This window comes from Balaenoptera ricei, chromosome 1, assembly GCF_028023285.1.
Source record: "Balaenoptera ricei isolate mBalRic1 chromosome 1, mBalRic1.hap2, whole genome shotgun sequence".
NCBI classification, from domain to species: Eukaryota; Metazoa; Chordata; class Mammalia; order Artiodactyla; family Balaenopteridae; genus Balaenoptera; species Balaenoptera ricei.
This window is the reverse complement of record NC_082639.1, coordinates 44,973,107-44,992,540: the sequence shown is the minus strand read 5'-3', so window position 1 is coordinate 44,992,540 and position 19,434 is coordinate 44,973,107. Positions and strand designations below refer to the sequence as shown.

Here is a 19,434-nt window from a genome sequence, read left to right as displayed (position 1 = left end):
AGAAAGAATCCTTAGAACTCAGTTGGCCGCATTATGCAGAGGAGAAAAGTGAGACTCAGAGAGGGGAGGCAACTTACCTGAGGTCCCAGCATGAGGGTAGAATGGAGACACAAACCCCCTCCTTCACCGCCAGGCCAGGCACCTTCCCCGCACCCATCGGCAGGCCTGGCTGAGTCAGACCCCTCCTGGCCCAGGACACGGAGGGAGGGACAGGGTGTGAGCCTGCAGCCGCCCCTTGCCCAGTCGTCCTCCCCACTGCAGGCCACGCAGCGATACCTTGGGCCTGGCAGGTGGACCCTCACTCACCCCACCTCTGCTCTCTGATGTTACAGAAGCCGTACGCCTGCCAGATCCCTGGCTGCTCCAAGCGCTACACAGACCCCAGCTCCCTCCGCAAGCACGTGAAGGCCCATTCAGCCAAAGAGCAGCAGGTGCGTAAGAAGGTAAGAGGGCTCCGTTCCAGGCCCGTCTCTGCAGATGCCCCCACCTGGCCTCCCGGCCTCCCGTCCAGCATCAAGGCAGGTACAAGGCACACTGCTCGCGTGCGTTCAGCCTTCCACACCCAAGGGTGCCGCTGTCCCTTGCCCTCCATCTGCCTCCCACCAGCCCAAGTGTCCAGACAGTCCCTGACTTAACGATGGTTTGACTTATGATGGTTCAACTTACAATTGTTCAACTTTATGATGGTACGATGGTATTTTTACAAATTCAGTAAAAACCATACTTCAAATTTTGAATTTTGATCGTTTTCCAGCCCTGCGATGTGCAGTAGATCCTCTCTCGTGATGCTGGGCAGCGGCAGTGGCCGCAGCTCCCAGTCAGCTGCACAATCACGAGGGTGAACAGCTGATACGCTAACAGCCATTCTGTTCCCAGACCTCCGTTCTGTTTTTCACTTTCAGGACAGTATCCAATATGTTACATGAGCTATTCAACACTTTATTATAAGATAGGCTTTGTGTGCGTGTAAGTGCTCTTAGCACATTGAAGGTAGGTGAGGCTAAGCTATGGTGTTTGGTAGGTTAGGTGTATTAAATGCATTTTTGACTTGTGATATTTTCAACTTACAATGGGTTATTGGGGACATAGTCCCATTATAAGTTGAGGAAGATCTGTACTTCCTCACCCTCAGCCAGCGGGCATCTATCCACCCACAGACTGTCCACCAGCTCCTCTCTCATCCATCTGCCCACTGGCCATGGCTTGTTTATAAATATTTGATGTCAAGCATCAAGGATGCAAAAATACAAAACCATGGTCCCCACCTTCAATGGGGACCTGGCAGTGAGAGACAGACATAAAGAGATATGACAAAGACTGCAATAGACGTGTGCAGAGAACAGGGCACAGAGAAGGGGCTTTAGCCCGTCAGGGTGGGAATGGGAGGGTCGTGGAAGAAGTGACATGGGGCCAGGGGTGGGGCAGTGGTGTGCGCTCTGGCCAGCCTGCGGGCTCACCGCTACTAGCGCCATGGCCTCGGTCACGCACGCGTCTTAGCGCCTTTGTTCTTCATGTCCTCAGCTGTCAGATGGGGCAAAGAGGGCTTGCTTTAAAGTGTTGTCATGAGGATTAAATGAGTAAATCTATGTCAAGGGTTTTGAGCAGTACTTGGCCAAAGTAAAAGTTCAGAACAGAAGTCGGTGGGTGTTGTCATTAAGTCTTGAAGAAGGAGTAAGCATTGGGCCGGTGAAGATGGTGCGCAAGAGAGCAACTGAAGCTGAAATCACTATGTGAGGACCAGTGGGCCCCCTACCTGTCTCGGAGCTGAGCAGCAAGCCACATGGAGGGGAGGCGGTGGGGACAGGGCGACAGGACAGCCCAAAGCCCTGCAGAGGAGTCTGGGCTGTCCTGAGGACAGGGGGTGCCATCAAGGGGTTATAAGCAAAAAAGGGACCTGTCACCCTGAAAGATGGCTCTGGGGCCTAGTGGAGAATGAATGGGTCGAGGTGGTTGGAGGGAAATTCAAGGCAGGGAGGCCACTGCTGGGGAGCAGGGGAGACAGTGGGGGCTGACCTGGGGCAAGGTGGGAGGGGATTGGGTTTGGCGACTGCTTGGCTAGGCAGTGGGGGAGCTGGCAGAAGGAGCATCAGTGTCAGACGTTTGGGGGCAGGATGGACGGATGGGTGGTGGTCCCCTTCACCAGGAAAGAGAATCTAAGAAAGAAGCAGGTTTGCAGAAGAAAGCAGCAGGTTCTGTTTTGGACGGGCGGTGTGTGAGCCGCTGGGTTTAACCCACATCTCCTGAGGACCACTGGGGCCACGGGTGCTTGAGTGCCAGGGAGGGTATGGGGGGGGGAGAGAAACACCAGGGGCCAATCTGGGGACATGAGCATGACAGAGGAGGACAGAGGGGGAAGAGCCCATTGATTTGTTCGGCAAGATTTATGGAGCAGCTCCTGTCCTCCAGGCACTGTTCTCAGAACTGTGGATACGGCATGAATAAAACAGAGAAAGGCCTAGAGGCTGGAGAAATAGACTGTTGTAGTCTGTGGGATGGGTGTATACAGAGATGGGGTGCTAGAAGCAAGCAGGCCTCAGTGGCAAAGACAATGAGGAGGGAACAGGCAGGCTTGGGAGCCCCTGGAAGCAGTAGAGCAGAGAAGGGACATGTTCACAGCATGGGCCACGAGCTCGCCATGAACACACGTTCACCCTGAGAAAGGAGAGACGAGCCTGATGCTTCACAGACTGTATCTCAGCTAGTCCTCACTATAACCCTCACTATAACTAGGAAGTGGGCAATTTTCCCCCCATTTTAGAGATGTGGAAACTGAGGCTCAGAGAGGTAACAAATCTGCCCAGAGTTGTTCAGTGTGGGAGTGACAGTGCCAGACCCATCTGCTTCCAGGGCCAAGCTCTCTCCAGTGCTCTCAGGTTGAGGGGCTTGGGCAGGGACAGGGAATGGCCCAGGCTCCACACCAGGGGGGGCTTCCGTCCCAAGCGGACTGGTGCCTGAGGACCAGAATCCTGCCCTGGTTTTCCCAGGCCCTGTGCTTGGCTTGCATTGAGCCCCAGGGACCTGGGGCCGCAGATCTGCAAACTTCCCAACAATAAGCATCCATTAAAAGCCATCGGGGATGATGTATCTTTCTGGGTAAAGCGACCCTTGTATTATGACAGCTCTTTGGCAGCCCTGCTGCATTTCAGAGAGAATTAGAAATGCTTTTCTTCCTTAATTCTCCTCTCCCGCTGCTCCTAATCCGATCGACATTGCGGTCTGTAAGAACATGCCTTGGCCCTCTTTTGCCAGAAACTTAACTTACATGGAAAACAGCTGCTGGGTCAGGGAGCCGAGAGCCCATCGGGAGGCTGGGCATGCCTTCCCCAAGCCTGGGTGCTGGCCCAGCTGGCCTGAGAGGGTAGAAAAACCCTCAGGGCTGACTCCCAGCTGCTGTGTGACATGCGACAAGGCTCTTGCCTTCTCTGGGTCGGTTTTGTCCCAGATAAAATGAGGGTTTGGACAAGTCAATCTTCAGGACTCTGATGGTCAGCTTTGGGATTTCCCTGGGAGAAGGGGCCCTCCCATCCTGGTGCATGCCAGCCCCCCCATTGCCCGAGGGCCCCAACCAGCCCCTCCCTGTGCCCATCTGGCCCCATCTGGAGACGTGAAGATGGTCTGAGGTGTCGAGCTCAAGTCTGTCTTTAGGGACAGCTGAGGGCGGTTGGCCAAAGACTTGCCCGCCCAAGCGTACTCTTAGCCAACACCCTCAAGGCCAGGTATCGACCCAGCGAGCCCACTGTCGTGTGAGCCTGGGGGACTCCGCCAGTGGAGCCAGCCAGCCCTTGACACAGCACCTTCAACAAGAGTTCATGCCCATCCTCTCATCCTCCTCACAGCAGCCTGGCCTGAGGGGTATTGTTGCTCATTACGGGCAGGGGAGGGGAGGGCCAGAGAGGAGACACTTAACCGCGCGCCCCCTGTATCTTACTCCATGGCATCGGTCACCCCGGCAGCAGCCCCGATAATGGGCCTCACAGAGCTCCAGCTACCTGGGAGGCCCCAGCTGCTGCACTTTGATGCCCTCTCGGCGTCTGTGCCGAGGCCACCCCTCCTGCAGGCGCTCCCAGCCAGAGACCGAGCCCGGCAGGCCCTGTGGGGATGTGAGGCCAGACCCCTTCCTGGGAGACTTGGACCCCCCTGACTCCCAGCAGACTTTGGCTCCCTGAGGACTCCCTGGTCCCTAGGCTCCCAGTCGAGGAAGCTTCCTCTGCCTCCCTCCTTCCCTTGGTCTGACGGCTCTCCCAGCCTGCCCAGCTCTCCCTGTTTTCTCTCACACAGGCACTCTCCCTATTAAAACCCTTGCATGTTCAATCTTCCCTTAGCATCTGCTTCTCAGCCCTGAACTAACACAACCTTCGCTGTGTACATAATTAGCTCCATTTGACAGATGAGGAAACTGAGGTACAGTGAGGGAGGGGTCGTGCCCTGGGGCCACTGTCCTTCCTGCCCTGTCCTCTAAAGCGAGGGTTGCCGGTGGGCAGGTGGTCTCGCGCTCACACCCTCTCTCTCTCTGCTCACTCCCCAGCTGCACATGTGCCCTGATGCCGAGGCCGATGTCCTGACCGAGTGTCTGGCCCTACAGCAGCTCCACGCATCCACACAGCTGGCTGCCAGCAACGGGAAGGGTGGCCGCACCCTGAGCCAGGAGCTGCTCCCAGGTACGCAAGCAGGGAGGCAGGGCTAGGCGCACAGCCCGGAGGGGCCCCTTCCTGTACCCAGCCCTCCAGGAGGACGGCCAGGCTCTGTGGGCAGCGGGGGCCACGTGGGCATGACCTGCTGGAGGGCACCCACTCCTTGGGGCTTACTGACTCTGCAGCTTATCTGACCAGGCGTATGTTCCTTCACACTCCTCTGTGGCTCCCCATTGCCCGTGGGATGAAGCCCAGGCTCCTCCCAGCTGGGCCCCCCAGGCCTCACGGGGCCTAGGCACTCCTGGCCGCCTCCTGCCCCAACCTTGGCACGTTGGACGCAGTTCCCCAACACCCCATGCTCCCTCTTGCCTCTGAACCACTGTACACACCTTGCCAGCCTCCACACCCCTCCCCTTCACGAGGGCAGCTCCTGCACTTCCTTCAGGACCTGCCTCAGGGCTCAGGCCTGGACCCCAACTTAAAGTCCCATGTACTCCCCACCACGACTCCTTGCTTCAGAGGAGAAAACCGAGGCTCTGAGAGGCTGGGCAGCTTGGCCATAATCAGTTCCAGCTCATCATAAGATAGGGCCCGCCAAACCCCTGGAACCCTGCAGCCTATCCAGCCGGACACTCAGAGCCTCTGGTCCAGCCGAGGCAGCCTGTGTGTCCCTCCCAGCTGCCGCGGGCCATGGAGCAGGTCTCAGGCCCTGGCAGGAATTCCTGGATGCTTGGGAATCCAGCCCAGAAAAGGGCAGTGTGGCCTGTGGATTCCAGCTGATAATGCTTGTGCTCTACCCCCTCCCCACCCCCCAAAGAAACCACAGTATCAGAGCAGAAAGCTTTTCCCACCCTTCGGGATTTCTTGAATTACCCCAACCATTTTAAACATTTTTTATTTTCTAGTTTTTAAAAATTCTCCCCCCTCAGCCTTAGAGTTGCAGCAAATTTAAAACTGTGTCAAAGCGCTTCACCAAACAACCTCGGGAAGAGAAGGTGTTTCCTCTTTCTCTAGGTAGCCCTTCACAGGGTCTGTGCTCATACAGGTCCACAAAGGTGAGGACACCCCAGGAGGATGGGTCCATGGAGGAGGGACCACACCCACCTCCCTCCAGCTAGGGGGCCCATCTGCCATGGCTGTTTCTCATAGGGTCAGAGTTGCTAAAATAGGGACCCTAGTAGAGAAGAGACCCTAGGGATGACCTAGTCTAGGGATAAAGGTTTGCATCTCAAGTGCCAGCTGCCTGTGGCTGGAGCTGTGTGTTGAGAAGGATTCTGAGGCTCAGCAGGAAAGAGGGCTGGGACTGATTAATAATGGCTACCCTGGGGCCGAGGTCCTGCAGCCGCATCATTTTTACCCTGGGAGGACTCAGGTCTGGGCAGGAAAAGGACTGACCCAAGGTCATCCAGAAAAATCAGCAACAGATCCAATTTGGAAGCCTGTTCTCCCAGATGCTATCCCAGGGCTTGTCCCAGCAAGAGCAGTCGGAACCAGCAACAATCATCTCTTGAGCACCTGCTTGGGCTGGTCACTTTACAAACATCATCTCATCCAGTCACCAGTGAGCCCATGCTGCAGATGAGAAGTGAAGTCACTGAGGCAGCATCGTGGACGGGAAGGGCACTGGGGTGATACCAAGCCTGCCCAGGCCTGCTCCGACAGTGAGTGAGGGGTGTCTCCCCTGCCTTGAGCCTCAGTTCCCCGCCCCGTCCCACACCTGCCGTGGCAACAAATGGGACTGTGGATGTGATCCCTTATATGAACCCATGTGACTGAGAATTTTATCATTATCTTTTGTGTCTCATGGTGAAGGAGAAGAGTAACTATTTACTCATCCATCTCCTAATAATGCAACAGCCAACATTTATTGAATATGTGCTGCCAGGAGCCGTTCTAGGGCCTATACATATGTGTGTTAACTAACATAATCCTCACATCAGTCTCAGAAAGTACATGCTAGTATGCTCTTTCTTTTCCAGATGAGGCAACTGAGGCCTTGAGAGCTTAAGTAACTTTTTGCTGAGGTTCCACAACCAGTAAATGGCAGAGGCCAATTTCAGCCCAGGCCATCTGGCTGCAGCCTGTGCCCTTAACCAAACCATCTGCTGCCTCCCTGCTGCCAATGCTACATCTCGCCATACTGAGCATCTACTGTGTGCCAGGCTCTGTTCTAGTCCCTGTCCTTGAGCTGCTTCCAGCACAGTGGGGAGAAAAGGACCAGCCAGAAAAACCCAGGAGTCCTGGGTCCCCCTGGGATTCGACCGTCAGGTTCTTCTACAGACCCTACAGCAGATGCCTGAGGCACGGTTGGGAACAGATGTTGGGGCCAGAGGTTAAGTGCGCACGGCTGATGATTGATGATGCTGATTTACAGCCTGCAGTGGTATGTTCTGGGGAGAGAACGGGCAGGCCCCATGGTGTCCCCGCTCCTGCTGTTCCTCACGATACAGTGGTTCCCTCCTTCCCACACGCTGTCTGTCCACATGTTCAACATGCCTGGTCCGCATACTCAGCCGCCTACCGTGTGTTCATCCTCAGGGGGCTGTACAGAGAGGGACCTGGACCAGGCAGGGCAAAGGCAGGGGGAATGGGACAGATTCGATGAGTGTGGACAGAAGAGTCCAGAACAGAGGGGTGAGGTTAGGGAGGGGCTGGTGAGGGCGGCCTCAAATCTTCATTTGTCTGACTATGGGAAGCTCCCTCTAGCTTGTCTCTCATCAGGGAGGACCAGCTCTCTTTACAGGAAACCCTCAGGAGCTTACCCGGCAGGCCTCCCTCAGCTGACCCTGGTAACGTGATGGGCAGTGAGGACATGAGAAGCATGAGGTCAGCATGGCTGAGGGAGAGGGAGCAGGATTTATCAGGATTCTAGGCCTTCCCAGCTGTCAGACTCCCAGATTGGTTCAAGATGGCAGGTGAGGAGGTGCCGTAGAGAGCGGTGAGCGGAGCAGGCCGTGGGCAGCACTGAGCCAGGCCCCATCCGCAGAAACCCCCTCCTGTGCCTTCCTGACCAAGCTGGGAGGGATGTGTGGCCGAAGGAGATGGCCGATGGATGTTGCCCGTGGGAACAGAGGTCCCCGAGATGGAGCGGGAGGGACTGGGGCTGAGAGGCGGAGGCTCCCAGGAGCCCATTCAGAGCCTGGGTCTCACAGCCAGCCCACAGTGAAGCCTGGACCAGAGGGCCCTAGCCAGACATCCAGGCTGCAGCCTGAGCTGGAGCCCCAGGCCATTTCCTTGGGAAATGGGAGGCCTGATTAGCTGCCCATTGCATGACTTTTGACAAATCACCGAAGTTCTTAAGACTTAGTTTCTTCATCTTTAAATGAGATCATATTATCTGCCCGATTGACAGTTGTTGAGATGCTTAAACTTGATAGTGTGGAAAAAGAACTTGATGTATAGTATATTCTTAATTAACTGTTGTAAATAATAGATTAGAATTTCACCTAATGTAACCCTTCCATAGGATGTCTGTTGCTCCAACTCCTGGCCAGGGATTGCAAACTGTTTGGTCTACAACCTGTGTGGTGCCACAGTCCCCTACCGTAAACCCTGCCGGTTCATTTACTTTGCTCCCTGCCGTGCCACCTAAGGCGTTGAGCTTGCAATCCCTACCATAGCCCTGCTCAGTTCCTGGTAGTAGTTCCCTGACTTGCAGGCCTGGGATGGGCTAGCCTTAGAACCACCTAAGAAGGTAAAAGTTCCTCCTTTACTGCATCCATGAAAGGAGTGTGGTGTATTCTCAGATGGTCCTCATGAGGTGCTGAGAACATTGGGTCTGGATCCACGATGACCAGAGTGATGTTCGAAACGTAGCAGCTGACAGAGTGGACGCTGCATCAGTGCAGCTCGGGGCACAATCCCCCAGGTCCACAGAGTCCTCCCAGGGCATCAACTTGATGAACTGATTTCTGGGAAAATGATGTCAATTTCTATTAATGTTCAAATAAACATGGCCAGATTAAAGAAGGGGTGCAAAATTGGCCTCATTTTTTTTTTCAGATGAAATAGGGAACGTCAAAACTTGCAGCCTTTGCTGTGACCTTCTCAGGCTCTAGTCCCAGAGTTGGGGTTCATTCTCCCCTCTAATTGGGGTTCCTTGGTGAAGGCATTTGGGAAGCAGTGGCCTCAGTAACTACTCTCAGACCCTCAGTTGGGACCCTGGACTGACTAGTGTCCCCCATTTGATTCATTAGCCCACCTGTCTTCTTAACAAGGGTAAGACCCTTGAGAGTAAAAGGTGATAAAAGGTGGTACCAGCCTGCAGGTGTCTGCTAGAGGTGTAGAATCTGAGACTAGAGCATGGCTGACACCTCTTCTCGGTCGGGACCCTTGTGCAGTGTACAGCCTACACAGCCATCTGTGGTATCCCTCCTCCCAAGTCTCCCAGGCCAGCCTGCCATCCAGCTAGCATAGCCATCCTCTCTCTAGAACCCCTCACAGCAGACATCCCGGCGCTGCTTGCACATCTCTGGGGTTGGGTAGTTAATTTTCTCCAAAGGCAGCCTGTGACCCTACAGCAGCTCTGCCTATTAGAAGGAACGGCCAGGCCTGGAGCTAGAGTCTGCTTCTCTCAAACATCTCTTCATTCCAGGGTCTCTGTCTACTGGGGCTACACAGAGCAAGCCCCTTCTTTCCCAGAACAGCCCCAGAGGTTTGAGGCAGCCTGCTCCATTCAACACCCCTCTGCCCCAGTAAACACACACGCACACACACAGCCCGACCACCCCATGCCTCTGACAGCCCCTGTCAGTCCACCCCTGCTCTCAGCACAGGCCTCAGCCCCGCACACAGCCCTTCAGCTACAGCATGAACAGAGCAGAGTGGGGCCATCGTCTCCCCCGTTTGGGCCCCTAACCTTCTATGAATACAACCTCGCTGGTTTCCCTTCTTGTCTTTCTCTCTCCGCAGGCGCACGGCTTCTGGGGCATCTGCAGCCATCTCTGGGGAGTGGCCGAAGCCCAGTGATATTTGTTTGCTTTCCTGCAGGCGTGTATCCCGGCTCCATCACCCCCCATAATGGGCTCGCATCAAGCATCCTGCCCCCTATGCACGATGTCCCTTCCAGGCACCACCCACTGGACGCCACCACCAGTTCCCACCATCATCTGTCCCCTCTGCCCACGGCTGAGAGCACCAGGGATGGGTATGTACAGCAAGCCAGTCCTCCTCCGGGACAGCAGGTGGGCACCTGCACGGGCAGCAGGTGAGGGCAGGCGTCCCACCCACTAAATGGTTGTTACTAATAATGAAAAGAGCCAGCGTTTATGCAGCACCTACATGTACTGCGCTCTGTACCAAATACTAGCCGTGCACGATTTCATCAGTGCCTCACGGTAACCCTACCAGGTGGACGATATCAGTTTGGGGCTTCTCAGTGCCTCACCTCGTGCCCCTTCCACCCCCTGGGGGGCGGCCCTGGGAAGATGCTGCATCCCCACCCGACCTGCATTCTGGGCTTCCACAGCCAGGCCTCCTTGGGAGCCTCACCCTGACTTCTCTTTGGCTGGCACCGTGTATCTGGTGAGCAGACTGCCCACCGCCCACTCCAGAGAGGCCCGCCTGGTCTCGTCCCCACTTCCGGCCGATGCAGCTGTGACCATTGGCCGGCCCGCCAGGGCTGTCCAGAAGCCCTTACTGCAGGATCACTGCAGGGAGGAGGCCTCTTTCTGCATTCAGGGTGGTTCCCATTGTGGCCATTTAATTGGCTGGAAACAAGGAATGTGCTAATTGCTGGCCCCTAATGCTTCAGAAATCTGTTTTCCTTGCAAATGGGCAGAGGGAAGTTTCACAGCCCTACCGCCTGCCCTCCCTGCCACTTTTGCTTGATCAAAACTTGTCCCCCAAGTTTGACTTGATCAGACTTGTCCCCCAAGGCCTGGTCCCATCACCTTCCTCCTCCCCTGCCCTTTCTTCTCAAGGCTGCAGCTGTGGCCTGCCTGTGCGTGGGGCCATCAGCCTGAGTTCATTACCAAATTCGCTGTCCAGGGCTCCTCTTGCTACTCACTCATCCGTTCATTCAGTGTCCAGCTATTGAGCCCCTGATGAGGGCAGGGCCCTGGGCCTGGTGCTGAGGCCACTGATGCCCCCAGCCAGCCCTGGTGAAGCTCCCTGTGATAGACCTACAGGGATTGATGATGCGGGGCAAGTGCCTTCAGGGAAGAAAGCAGAAGGGGCTGTGGAAACCCAGAGAAGAACCCAGTGTGGTGGGGGAGGATGTCAGGGAAGGCTTCCTGGAGGTGGTGTTAAGCCGGGCCTCCAAGGTTAAGTAGGAGCTGGCCGAGTAGAGAGGTTGGGAGGAAGGAGCAGCCAGAGCATGGGCAGGTGTGGTGAGAGCTTGGTGTGTTCTGAGAAGCCTGAACCTTCGTGTGGGGTGATAGGCTCAGGAGAGCGGTCACCAGGGCCAGATCATGGGGCCTGTGACAGGGCTCTGTCTGAAGGGTGTTGAGCAGTGAACAGGTCAGGTTTGGGGATGAGAAGGCACAGCCTGCACTGTGGGGCTGGACTGCAGCGTCCAAGGTGGGTGGATGGCAGCCTGAGCCAGCACCTGTGGGAGGGAGGAGGAACGCTCAGAAGGCATGAGTGCCATGGAATGAGCAGGACTTGAGGACACTCTGGCTGGGTGGGGAGAGGAGGGCTGGTCAGAGATGAACCCCTGGGTGAGCAGGGAAGACTGGCTATGAGTAGGGGAAGAGCCACAAAGAGGCAGCATGATGGAGTGCAAAGGGGGACCCAGAAAACCAAGCCCTCCCCAAGCCTCAGTTTCCTCTTCTGTAAAATGGGCATTAAAATACCCTCCTCTAGGAAGGTGGTGAGGATCAGCTACACATGCCTGACAATGTATGTGTCACCCGGTACAGGTTCCTTGGACACTACCCCCCTGTCCCCCACCCACTGGCTCAGGCCACCTGTTCACCCACAGCCAGCCCCAAAACATCGCCAACCAAAGAAAAATAAACCAGAGGCCTTTCCCCTCTCAGGCCTGTGCACTCTGCTCCTCCTCATTCATCACCTCCCTGCCGCCTGCATAAGTGCCCATCAAGAATTCCTGCAGCGAGAGGCAGAGTGATGACAGGACGGAGACAGGACCCCAGGCCCGCTCGGCCACCCGTGCCTGCAGGAGCAACGGGCAAGCCAGCCCCACCAGCCAGGTGCCCAGGCTCCCATGGGCTGCCCGAGAGAAGGGCCCTCACGCCTGACACCAGGCCCAGGCCCAGCTTGAATGGGTTTCTTTTTTCAGCCCCTGAGAAGAGGCGAGGAAGGGGGGAAGGCCTTCAGCCTCCCCTTCCTGCCAAAGTCAACATGGAAGGCCACTCGCAGCTCCCTGGTGGTTTGCTGGGACGTTAAATAGCTTGACAGAATTATCTGATTCACTCAAAAATATGCTAAGAGGGCCTGACTTCATGACCAAATTTGTTTACCCTGGCTAAGAGAAGACTCTCAATAGGGTGGTTTTTTCTCCCCGGCCCTGTACGAGGTATGAAGCCCTAGTCTGCCAGGCCAGTGAGGTTTTATATTAATTTTTATAGGTTCCAATTGAAGCAAAAATATTTGATTTAGGGATCATTTGCATGACTCAGAAGAGGAGCTCCAGATGATCTTTTTTCCTTTTAAAGAGTTCAGGTAGAGCAGTATAACCTCAGCCTTCACGTCTGCTGAGGGGAGAGTCGTGTTCTGTTTAATTTCACTGGCTGTGAAGGTGGCAAATGGGAATTTATGGCAGGTTTGAGACAGGAGAAACAAACTTTGAAAATGCATGTTTTTTCCCCTTCGGATCTGGTTCTCCTTAAGTCTGCAGTGCCGTTAATCTCTGGATTTTGTAGCTGAGTGATTCAGAAGCCCATTTGTTAGTATTTATCAGCTGTTTGCTATGTGCCAGGCCCGGTGCTGAGCAGGGAGTAACTGAGAGGACCAGGCCTGGCCCTCCCCGCAGGGGCTCCCAGGGGAGGGGACCGACAGGAAGTCGCGGAAGAACTGGGCTGTGGGTGCCAGGATGGGGTGGGCATAAGACAGGAGGGTACCACTCAGCAGGCTGGAAGGAGGAAGACCCACCCTCCTGGCCACACCTGGACCCAGCCTCAGCTGAGAGAACTGGTTATGAGGACCCATGGCTTGTGCACAGCCCTACACAGTTTATAGAGCACAGTTGTAGACCCACTTGATGGCCCTGTGAGACAGGTCTAAAAATATACATGTTGATGATAATGACAATTAATTCATGGAGTCACGATGAGGATCAGTTCATCAGCTTACGGAGGCTGACGTGTACCTCCAGGGCCTTAGATGCTGGGCCTGGGGACCAGGGACCTGGCGTGGAAGCCCCTTTCTGCTGTCTTCAGCATACTCACACAGTGGTGGGGGTCCCAGACATGGGAATGATGACAGTGCAGTGTCATCACAGGGGCAGTGACAGCAGGATGCTCAAGTTAGAGCACATGGGGACCCTGCAGAGCTACAGACGTGAAGCCCACCAACCTCTCCCCAAATCTTTCCTTGTTTTGAGACAGTCCTGCTCCCCTCAGAGAGAGGCACTGATCTGTCTGTTCACACCTCTTCATGTGTTGGAGGGTGGGCAGGGGTAACATGCCTAGCCTGAAAAGGTCACCTGGAGCTTCACCTGGAGCTGTGACATTGAGTTCATAGAGTATTCTAACGTGAATGGTCCAACATAACCATTAATGCAAACAAGAAAATAAAGACTCTGAGCCCTCACACTCGTCCTCTTTCTGCAGTGCACATAAATGCTTCATAGGCTGTGAGCCTTCAGCCAAGTCCCCCTGACCCCAGGGTCATTTGGGTTCCTGTGAGCGGACCTCAGAGGCTTAGGAAGGCGGCAAGAGGAAGGAACCTGGTGTACAGTGACATGAAGCCTAGTTACACAGCCCACTGGGGCTCAGCTGGGTTCAGGGTGGCTGCATAGCTCTCAACCGCTGCAGGCTCGTTTCAGAAGGTGAGCTTCCAGAGAGTACGGGCTGAGGCCCGCACCCCTTCAGGCTGCGTACGAAGGGAGGTGGTGAGTCCCCCATCACAGGATGTGTGCAAGTGGAGGAGAGATGGCCAGAGATGGAGATAGAAGGTCCCTCAAAGTACACCATGCAGAGGACTAGAGACCAATTTGGACATCAGACCTAAGTGCTAGTTTTCCTTCCTTTCACCTTGATGATGATGCTGATGATTCACGGTGTGGCTAAGAATGTATCTGACATCATACTGGGTGCTTTGTCTACATTGCTTTATTTAATTTTATCCTCACCATAACCCATGGGGTCAGTGCTGTGTGGCTGGGACTAACTTGGGCAACCTCTCTGAGCCTTGGTTTTCTGATTTGTGAACATCTCTCACAGGGTCTGGAGCGAGGCAGAGGTTCAATGGGTGAATGGTGACTGTTAGTGCCTTGGGATGTTATCCTGCTGAGAAACTGCCCCGACTTTCAGTGGGGCTGTTCCTGGACTCATCCTGCTGGTGACCAGAGCGGCTTGCACAGAGTTAGGGTGTGGGGATCCAGCAGGGGTGGCTGGTATTTAACCCTGGGTAAAGAGTTGCAGTGGAGTTGCGAGGTGGAGAACACAGCAACCCTGTGAGGAAACCAAGGCTCAGAGACATTAAGCATTTTGCCCAAAGTCACATGGGCAGTGAGAGCAGATGGGGTTTTAAACAGTTTTGTGGACTCCAGAGGTTGTGGTTATAACCAGTGGTCTTGACTATCAGTCCTAAATACCAAATAGAAGCTTTTCTTTAGCGGTTCCTTTGGACTCTAAAGCTTACAGGATTTAAAATTTTAATTCCAGTTTGAACATAATCAGAAATAAAAGCTTCCTCTTCTAACTGCACTGTTGTAAGTTAGAGCAGGTCAGTGAGTGAGCTCACCGTTGCTGAAGGGGAACAAGAAGTGGCAGGCACGCCTGTGGCGCCCACATGCCCCAGAGCCCATCCTGCTAAGGGCTGTCTCTTCTCTCCAGGTTGGGACCCGGCCTCCTCTCGCCCATGGTTAGCCCACTGAAGGGGCTTGCGCCACCGCCACTGCCACCATCCTCCCAGAGCCATTCTCCAGGGGGCCAGTCCTTCCCCACGCTCCCCAGCAAGCCACCCTACCCGCCCTTCCAGAGCCCTCCGCCCCAGCCTCTGCCCAGCCCGCAAGGTAAGCTCTGGCCAGGGGGCCCTCTCCATATGTACCCACCGATTCCACTCAGGCTGCCCAAGAGGCAGGAGACACTGGCCTGGGGGTGGCAGGTGGGTACTCAGAATGATGGCGGGCACTGAGGGCCACACTGGGAAAAGCCGGGAGGCAGGGCTGAGTAAGAGTTTGTTCCATCGACCAGACATCAAAGGGAACAGCGTTCCCTTTGATGGCTGGGGGTGGGACTGGCCTGCTGCTTGGAGGAGCAGTGAGTGATGGGGTATCTCGGAGCGGAAGTCGGGGGAGGGCCCACAGTCCCTTCCCCCCAAGCACTGTCGTCGGGCACAGCCACGTGAGACCACCTCACCCAACCCCATGCAGGGCAGGACCCCCCGCGCCTCCTCCACCCTGGGGCTCTCTTCACTCATTCACACCCCCCATGCCCACAGGACAGTGTGGGGGGCTGAGCACTGCAGTGGGGGACCGTCCCCTCCCTCCCTGGGCATTTTCCCTCTGAATGCAGCCCCCGCTGACTCCCCCTGCAGGCTACCAGGGCAGTTTCCACTCCATCCAGAATTGCTTCCCTTATGGTGACTGCTACCGGTCAGCCGAGCAGGCCGCCAGTGGGGACGGACTGGCCGGGGAGGCCCACGGTTTCAACCCCCTGCGGCCCAATGACTACCATGGCCTCAGTGCACCTTTACCTGCCACAGGTAAGCCCTGCCTGCATGCCTCCTTTCCATTCCTGTGCCGCGTGCTTCGTGCATATTGTCCCACAGCCTTGGGACAGCCCTATGAGGTAGGATCATCCCCACTTTACAGAGGTGGAGCTAAAGGCGCAGGGAGGTCCCAGGACCCCACAGAGTGGGGATTTGCACGCTGCCTGACCCCAGCCTCAGTGTTCCTTCCGCACTCTCACACAGAGAAGAATCAGACTAGGAGCTCCCTGTCTAACTGATGCTTCCTTTTAAATATTTATTGAGCACCTACTGTGTGCCAGGCACAGTTGTAAACCCTGAGAATACAGCAGGGAATGAGACAAGTACTGATCCCCATTTAACACATGAGGGAACCGAGGCCCACAGAGGCCACACTGTAGGAAGAGACAGAGCCTAGAGGTTGTGCTTGTTCCTTATGCTGCATCTGTGTCCCCCTCAGGGCCCTGGGCCTTCCTCGAGTAATGCCCCCAGCTGGGTGGAGAACCCAGTGAGAGGGGAGGGCTGCGCACGGCCCGAGTGGAGGTCTCAGACCCCAGGGCCAGGCCTGGTCAGAGCGGAGGCATCAGATGGGTGGTACCGGAAGTCCCCAAGCCAAGCCCACCCCAGATCAGCCTCGGGGCTCAGATCTAGCTGGAAGCTGCAAGGCCTGGGCAGGATGGTGGGGCCCCAGACAAAGGGGAGCCTGAGACCCTTCCCAGAGGCCCCTTGGGCAGCTCTGGGTGTGTGCGGCTGGGGGTGGAGGGATAAGGACCAGGGACAAGCACCAAGGCCACAGCCGAGCACACACAAACCTGTGGGTCACCTGCGTGTGGACCCGTGTTCCTGCTCACACACACGCTCCGGGTCTGTGCGTGTCTTCTTTCTACACGTGTTTGTGGGGCACGTCTGTGTGGCCATGTGCATGCATGTGCATGCAGGGCCAGCACGGTGGGTTCCCAGCAGTGTGAGCCCCCCACGTGTGTAAGGAGCTCGGTGGCACGTGTGTTTGTGTCTGCAGACATGTGCTCCACATCGTGCTTGTGCTGATGTTCATGCCGTGTCTGTGCACACATGTGTCCTCCTCCTGTGATTCCCCTCTGTGTGTGTACACGTGTGTGTGCATGGTTGTGTATTAGCATGTTTGGGCCATTTCATATGAGCATGCTTGTGTGCAGGTGTGTGCCTGTGTGTTCGGGTATGGTGTACATACTTCTGTGAGTGGACATGTGTCACACGCATGCACGAGAGGCAGATGTGAACCTGACCACAGGTCTGCAGGGGGCGGGGGGGCGTGTTCCGTGTTTGCTTGCACGTGGGTTGGTGCGTGATTAGGCACCCGCCGCCGCCGTCTCCAGCGCTGCCAGCTCTCACCACCCCATCCTCCCCCTGGCCCCATCCAGCTCTAGGCGGGATTTTCTTGGTTTAGCAGCAAGCCCTGAAATAAATAGCTCTGAGGGGGGGGCGAGAGGCAGCTTCCATGCCCCCACACCTGGGTAGGGGGTTCTTTTGGCCTCCCCTCTCCCTTTCTGTCTGGGTGGCAGCCCAGCATCTAGTGCCCTTGCCCATACCTCCTCTGCCAAGCTGAGAGCAGACTCACAGGATTGAATCCGGACCAACAAGGTAGGGCCATGGGGCCTCAGGATTAGTTTGGTCAGATCCCATTGCACAGACAGGAAGACTGAGACCCATCTGTCTCAGGTTATACAAATTCATGACAGCAGCTCAGGGACAGAGTCCTTAGGTCAGGGACTGGATAAGACGACCTTTCTAGGCTCCTTCTAGGTTTCAGGCCCCCACCCCAGAGACAGTGTGTCCAATGGAAGAGCCAGGTGTCTCAGAGCCAGATGGACCTGGGTTCAAATCCCAGCTCCCCTGCTTACTATGACCTGGGGCAAGGAGCTTGCCTTCTCTGAGCCTGTCTTCTCACCTGTAAAATGGGATAATGAATCCCACCTCATAGGATTGTTGTGAAGCTTAAGTGAGACAAGATTTAAATGAGCTTTTGGTAAACGCCCAATGAGTGCTGGCCCCCTTCTTTGGGTTTCTTGTGTCTGCTGGGTCAGAGGAACCTGAAAGGGTGGCGGTGGGCGGGGGTCCTTCTGCCAGGAGAAAACCAGCCCTTGAGGGCTAGAGCTGTGATGTTCCCACCTCGACCTCCCCTTCCTCCCCACATTCCGCCCCACAGTCCAGCACTGGGTGATGGACTGCCCCACGCCAGCCCTTGCCTCTCTCCCCAACTGCCCTGGGCCCCTTGGAGGTACAAGGCCTAAGGAGCCTCCTCCCAAGCCCCCTCCCCGCCCACCAGCTCCCCCATCTGGAAGAGCAGAGGGCTCAGAGCACCCTGCTGAGGGGACACCGTGACGAGGGAGCCTGGGCAGGAGGGTGGGGTCTGGGAGCTGGGAAAAGATGACAAGGCATGGCCCTTGAGTTCTCCAGTCTGGACCCTGTCCCCCTACACCCACAGGCTACGAGGCCCTGGCCGAGGCCCCATGCCCCACAGTGCTGCCACCGCAGCCATCAGAAGACGTCGTGTCCAGCGGCCCCGAGGACTGCGGCTTCTTCCCCAACGGGGCCTTTGACCACTGCCTGAGTCACATCCCCTCCATCTACACAGACACCTGAAGGAACGCCGCCCACACCTGCCTGACCTCCACCGCAGACGCTCCCTTGCCCGCCCCGCCGTCTGTTCCCACCTTCGGGGCACGCGGCCCGAGCAGCCGGGCCACCGCTCCGCAGAGCGCGGGGTGCCTGGTCTGGGGCAGCTGCGCAGCACTGGCCGGGACTGAGCCTCCGAGCCTGAGCCAGGTGCTCAGAGGTGCCCGTCAGCATCCGTGACCTGTGGCATCCCTTGACTGTGTCTTCCTTTTGTTTCCCCCATGGTTTCGAAATCACAGACCTCGTGTATATAAAATGTACAGAACTTGTTTTCCATTCCCCTACCAGTTTTATATTTTTGGTTTTACAAGAAAAACATTAAAAACTGGAAATGAGACTTGGGGGCCCGGTTCTGCTTTGCGATTCAGCCTAGAGGCCGAGACCAGGAGAGCAGTGGAGGCGTGTGTAAGAGAGCCGAGGTGCGGAGCCCAGCTCGGTCCCTGGGTTCCCTCGGCAGGGACGGGGGCCCGCATCACAGGGCCGCCACCACATGCTGTGGGCCTTACAGACACCGGCACTGGTCCCCGGACACCAATGAAAGGCAGGCTCACCCCCGCTGGCAGTCAAGCAGACCAAGGCTGGGACTGAAATTGGAATCCCTATATGAACCAGACCTTTGCTCTCTGCACTGACTCCTCAGCTGGTGGGAAAACGTGCTTCAATTCTGGCACTGGCTTTGGGTAAACAGGGGAAGCCAGGGGAGGGCAGAGCAGGCCTTCCAGGGACAGAGCCCGAACAGCCTCCAGCGGGCAAGGGGCAGAGGCAAGGCCACTACAGGCGGGCGGGGGTGCAGAGAACATCCTTTTCACATAGAGCCCCACCCACCCTGAGTGGCCCAGGAGGGAGGGAAGAGGAGGCCAGTTCGGAGGGCACCAAGGCTCCCACAAGGCGGCCGCCCTCCCCACAGCCCAGGCCCATGCAGGTGCCCTGAACAGTGTCCTGTGTCTCACCATGTCATCCTGAAGGTCAGCTTGTAAAAACAAATCCTCAGGGAAAATTCCTGCCTCATTACTGCTGAAGTGAAATGAAGCAAGGGAGGTCATGTTTACTGAGCACCTACTCTGTGCAGGGCTCTCCTCCCACTGCCCCCCACCCCGGCTCTGGGAAACAGCCCTGTGGAGGGTCTTTCTATCCCCATTTAGGTGAGAGGAGCGACCAGGATTCAAAGCCAGGTCAAAGGGACACCTCTTCGTACTGCGTGGCTGCGTTAGGCAAAGCAAGATGGAAAGATCCAGCAACCCCTTCTTTATAAAGAGAGGAAACTAGGATTCAGAGAGGCCACCCAGCCAAGTGGCGACAGAACCTGTGACGTGTGCCTGGCTTCCCCGCCCCC

General features: G+C 56.2%; 1 protein-coding gene across 3 annotated transcripts in view; it reads left to right on the top strand.

Annotated features, from left to right (window-relative positions):
• Positions 1 to 18,379, top strand: part of GLIS1 (GLIS family zinc finger 1) — a 226,475-nt gene extending 208,096 nt beyond the window's left edge. For all 3 annotated transcript variants that reach the window (XM_059898590.1, XM_059898598.1, XM_059898606.1), the window contains 6 exons: positions 333 to 443; positions 4,526 to 4,658; positions 9,621 to 9,777; positions 14,591 to 14,769; positions 15,294 to 15,461; positions 17,911 to 18,379. In XM_059898590.1, the coding sequence (XP_059754573.1) occupies positions 333 to 443; positions 4,526 to 4,658; positions 9,621 to 9,777; positions 14,591 to 14,769; positions 15,294 to 15,461; positions 17,911 to 18,068 (906 nt within the window). In that variant the 3' untranslated portion in view covers positions 18,069 to 18,379. The remainder of the gene's footprint in view (positions 1 to 332; positions 444 to 4,525; positions 4,659 to 9,620; positions 9,778 to 14,590; positions 14,770 to 15,293; positions 15,462 to 17,910) is intronic.
• The last annotated feature ends 1,055 nt before the right edge of the window (positions 18,380 to 19,434 follow it).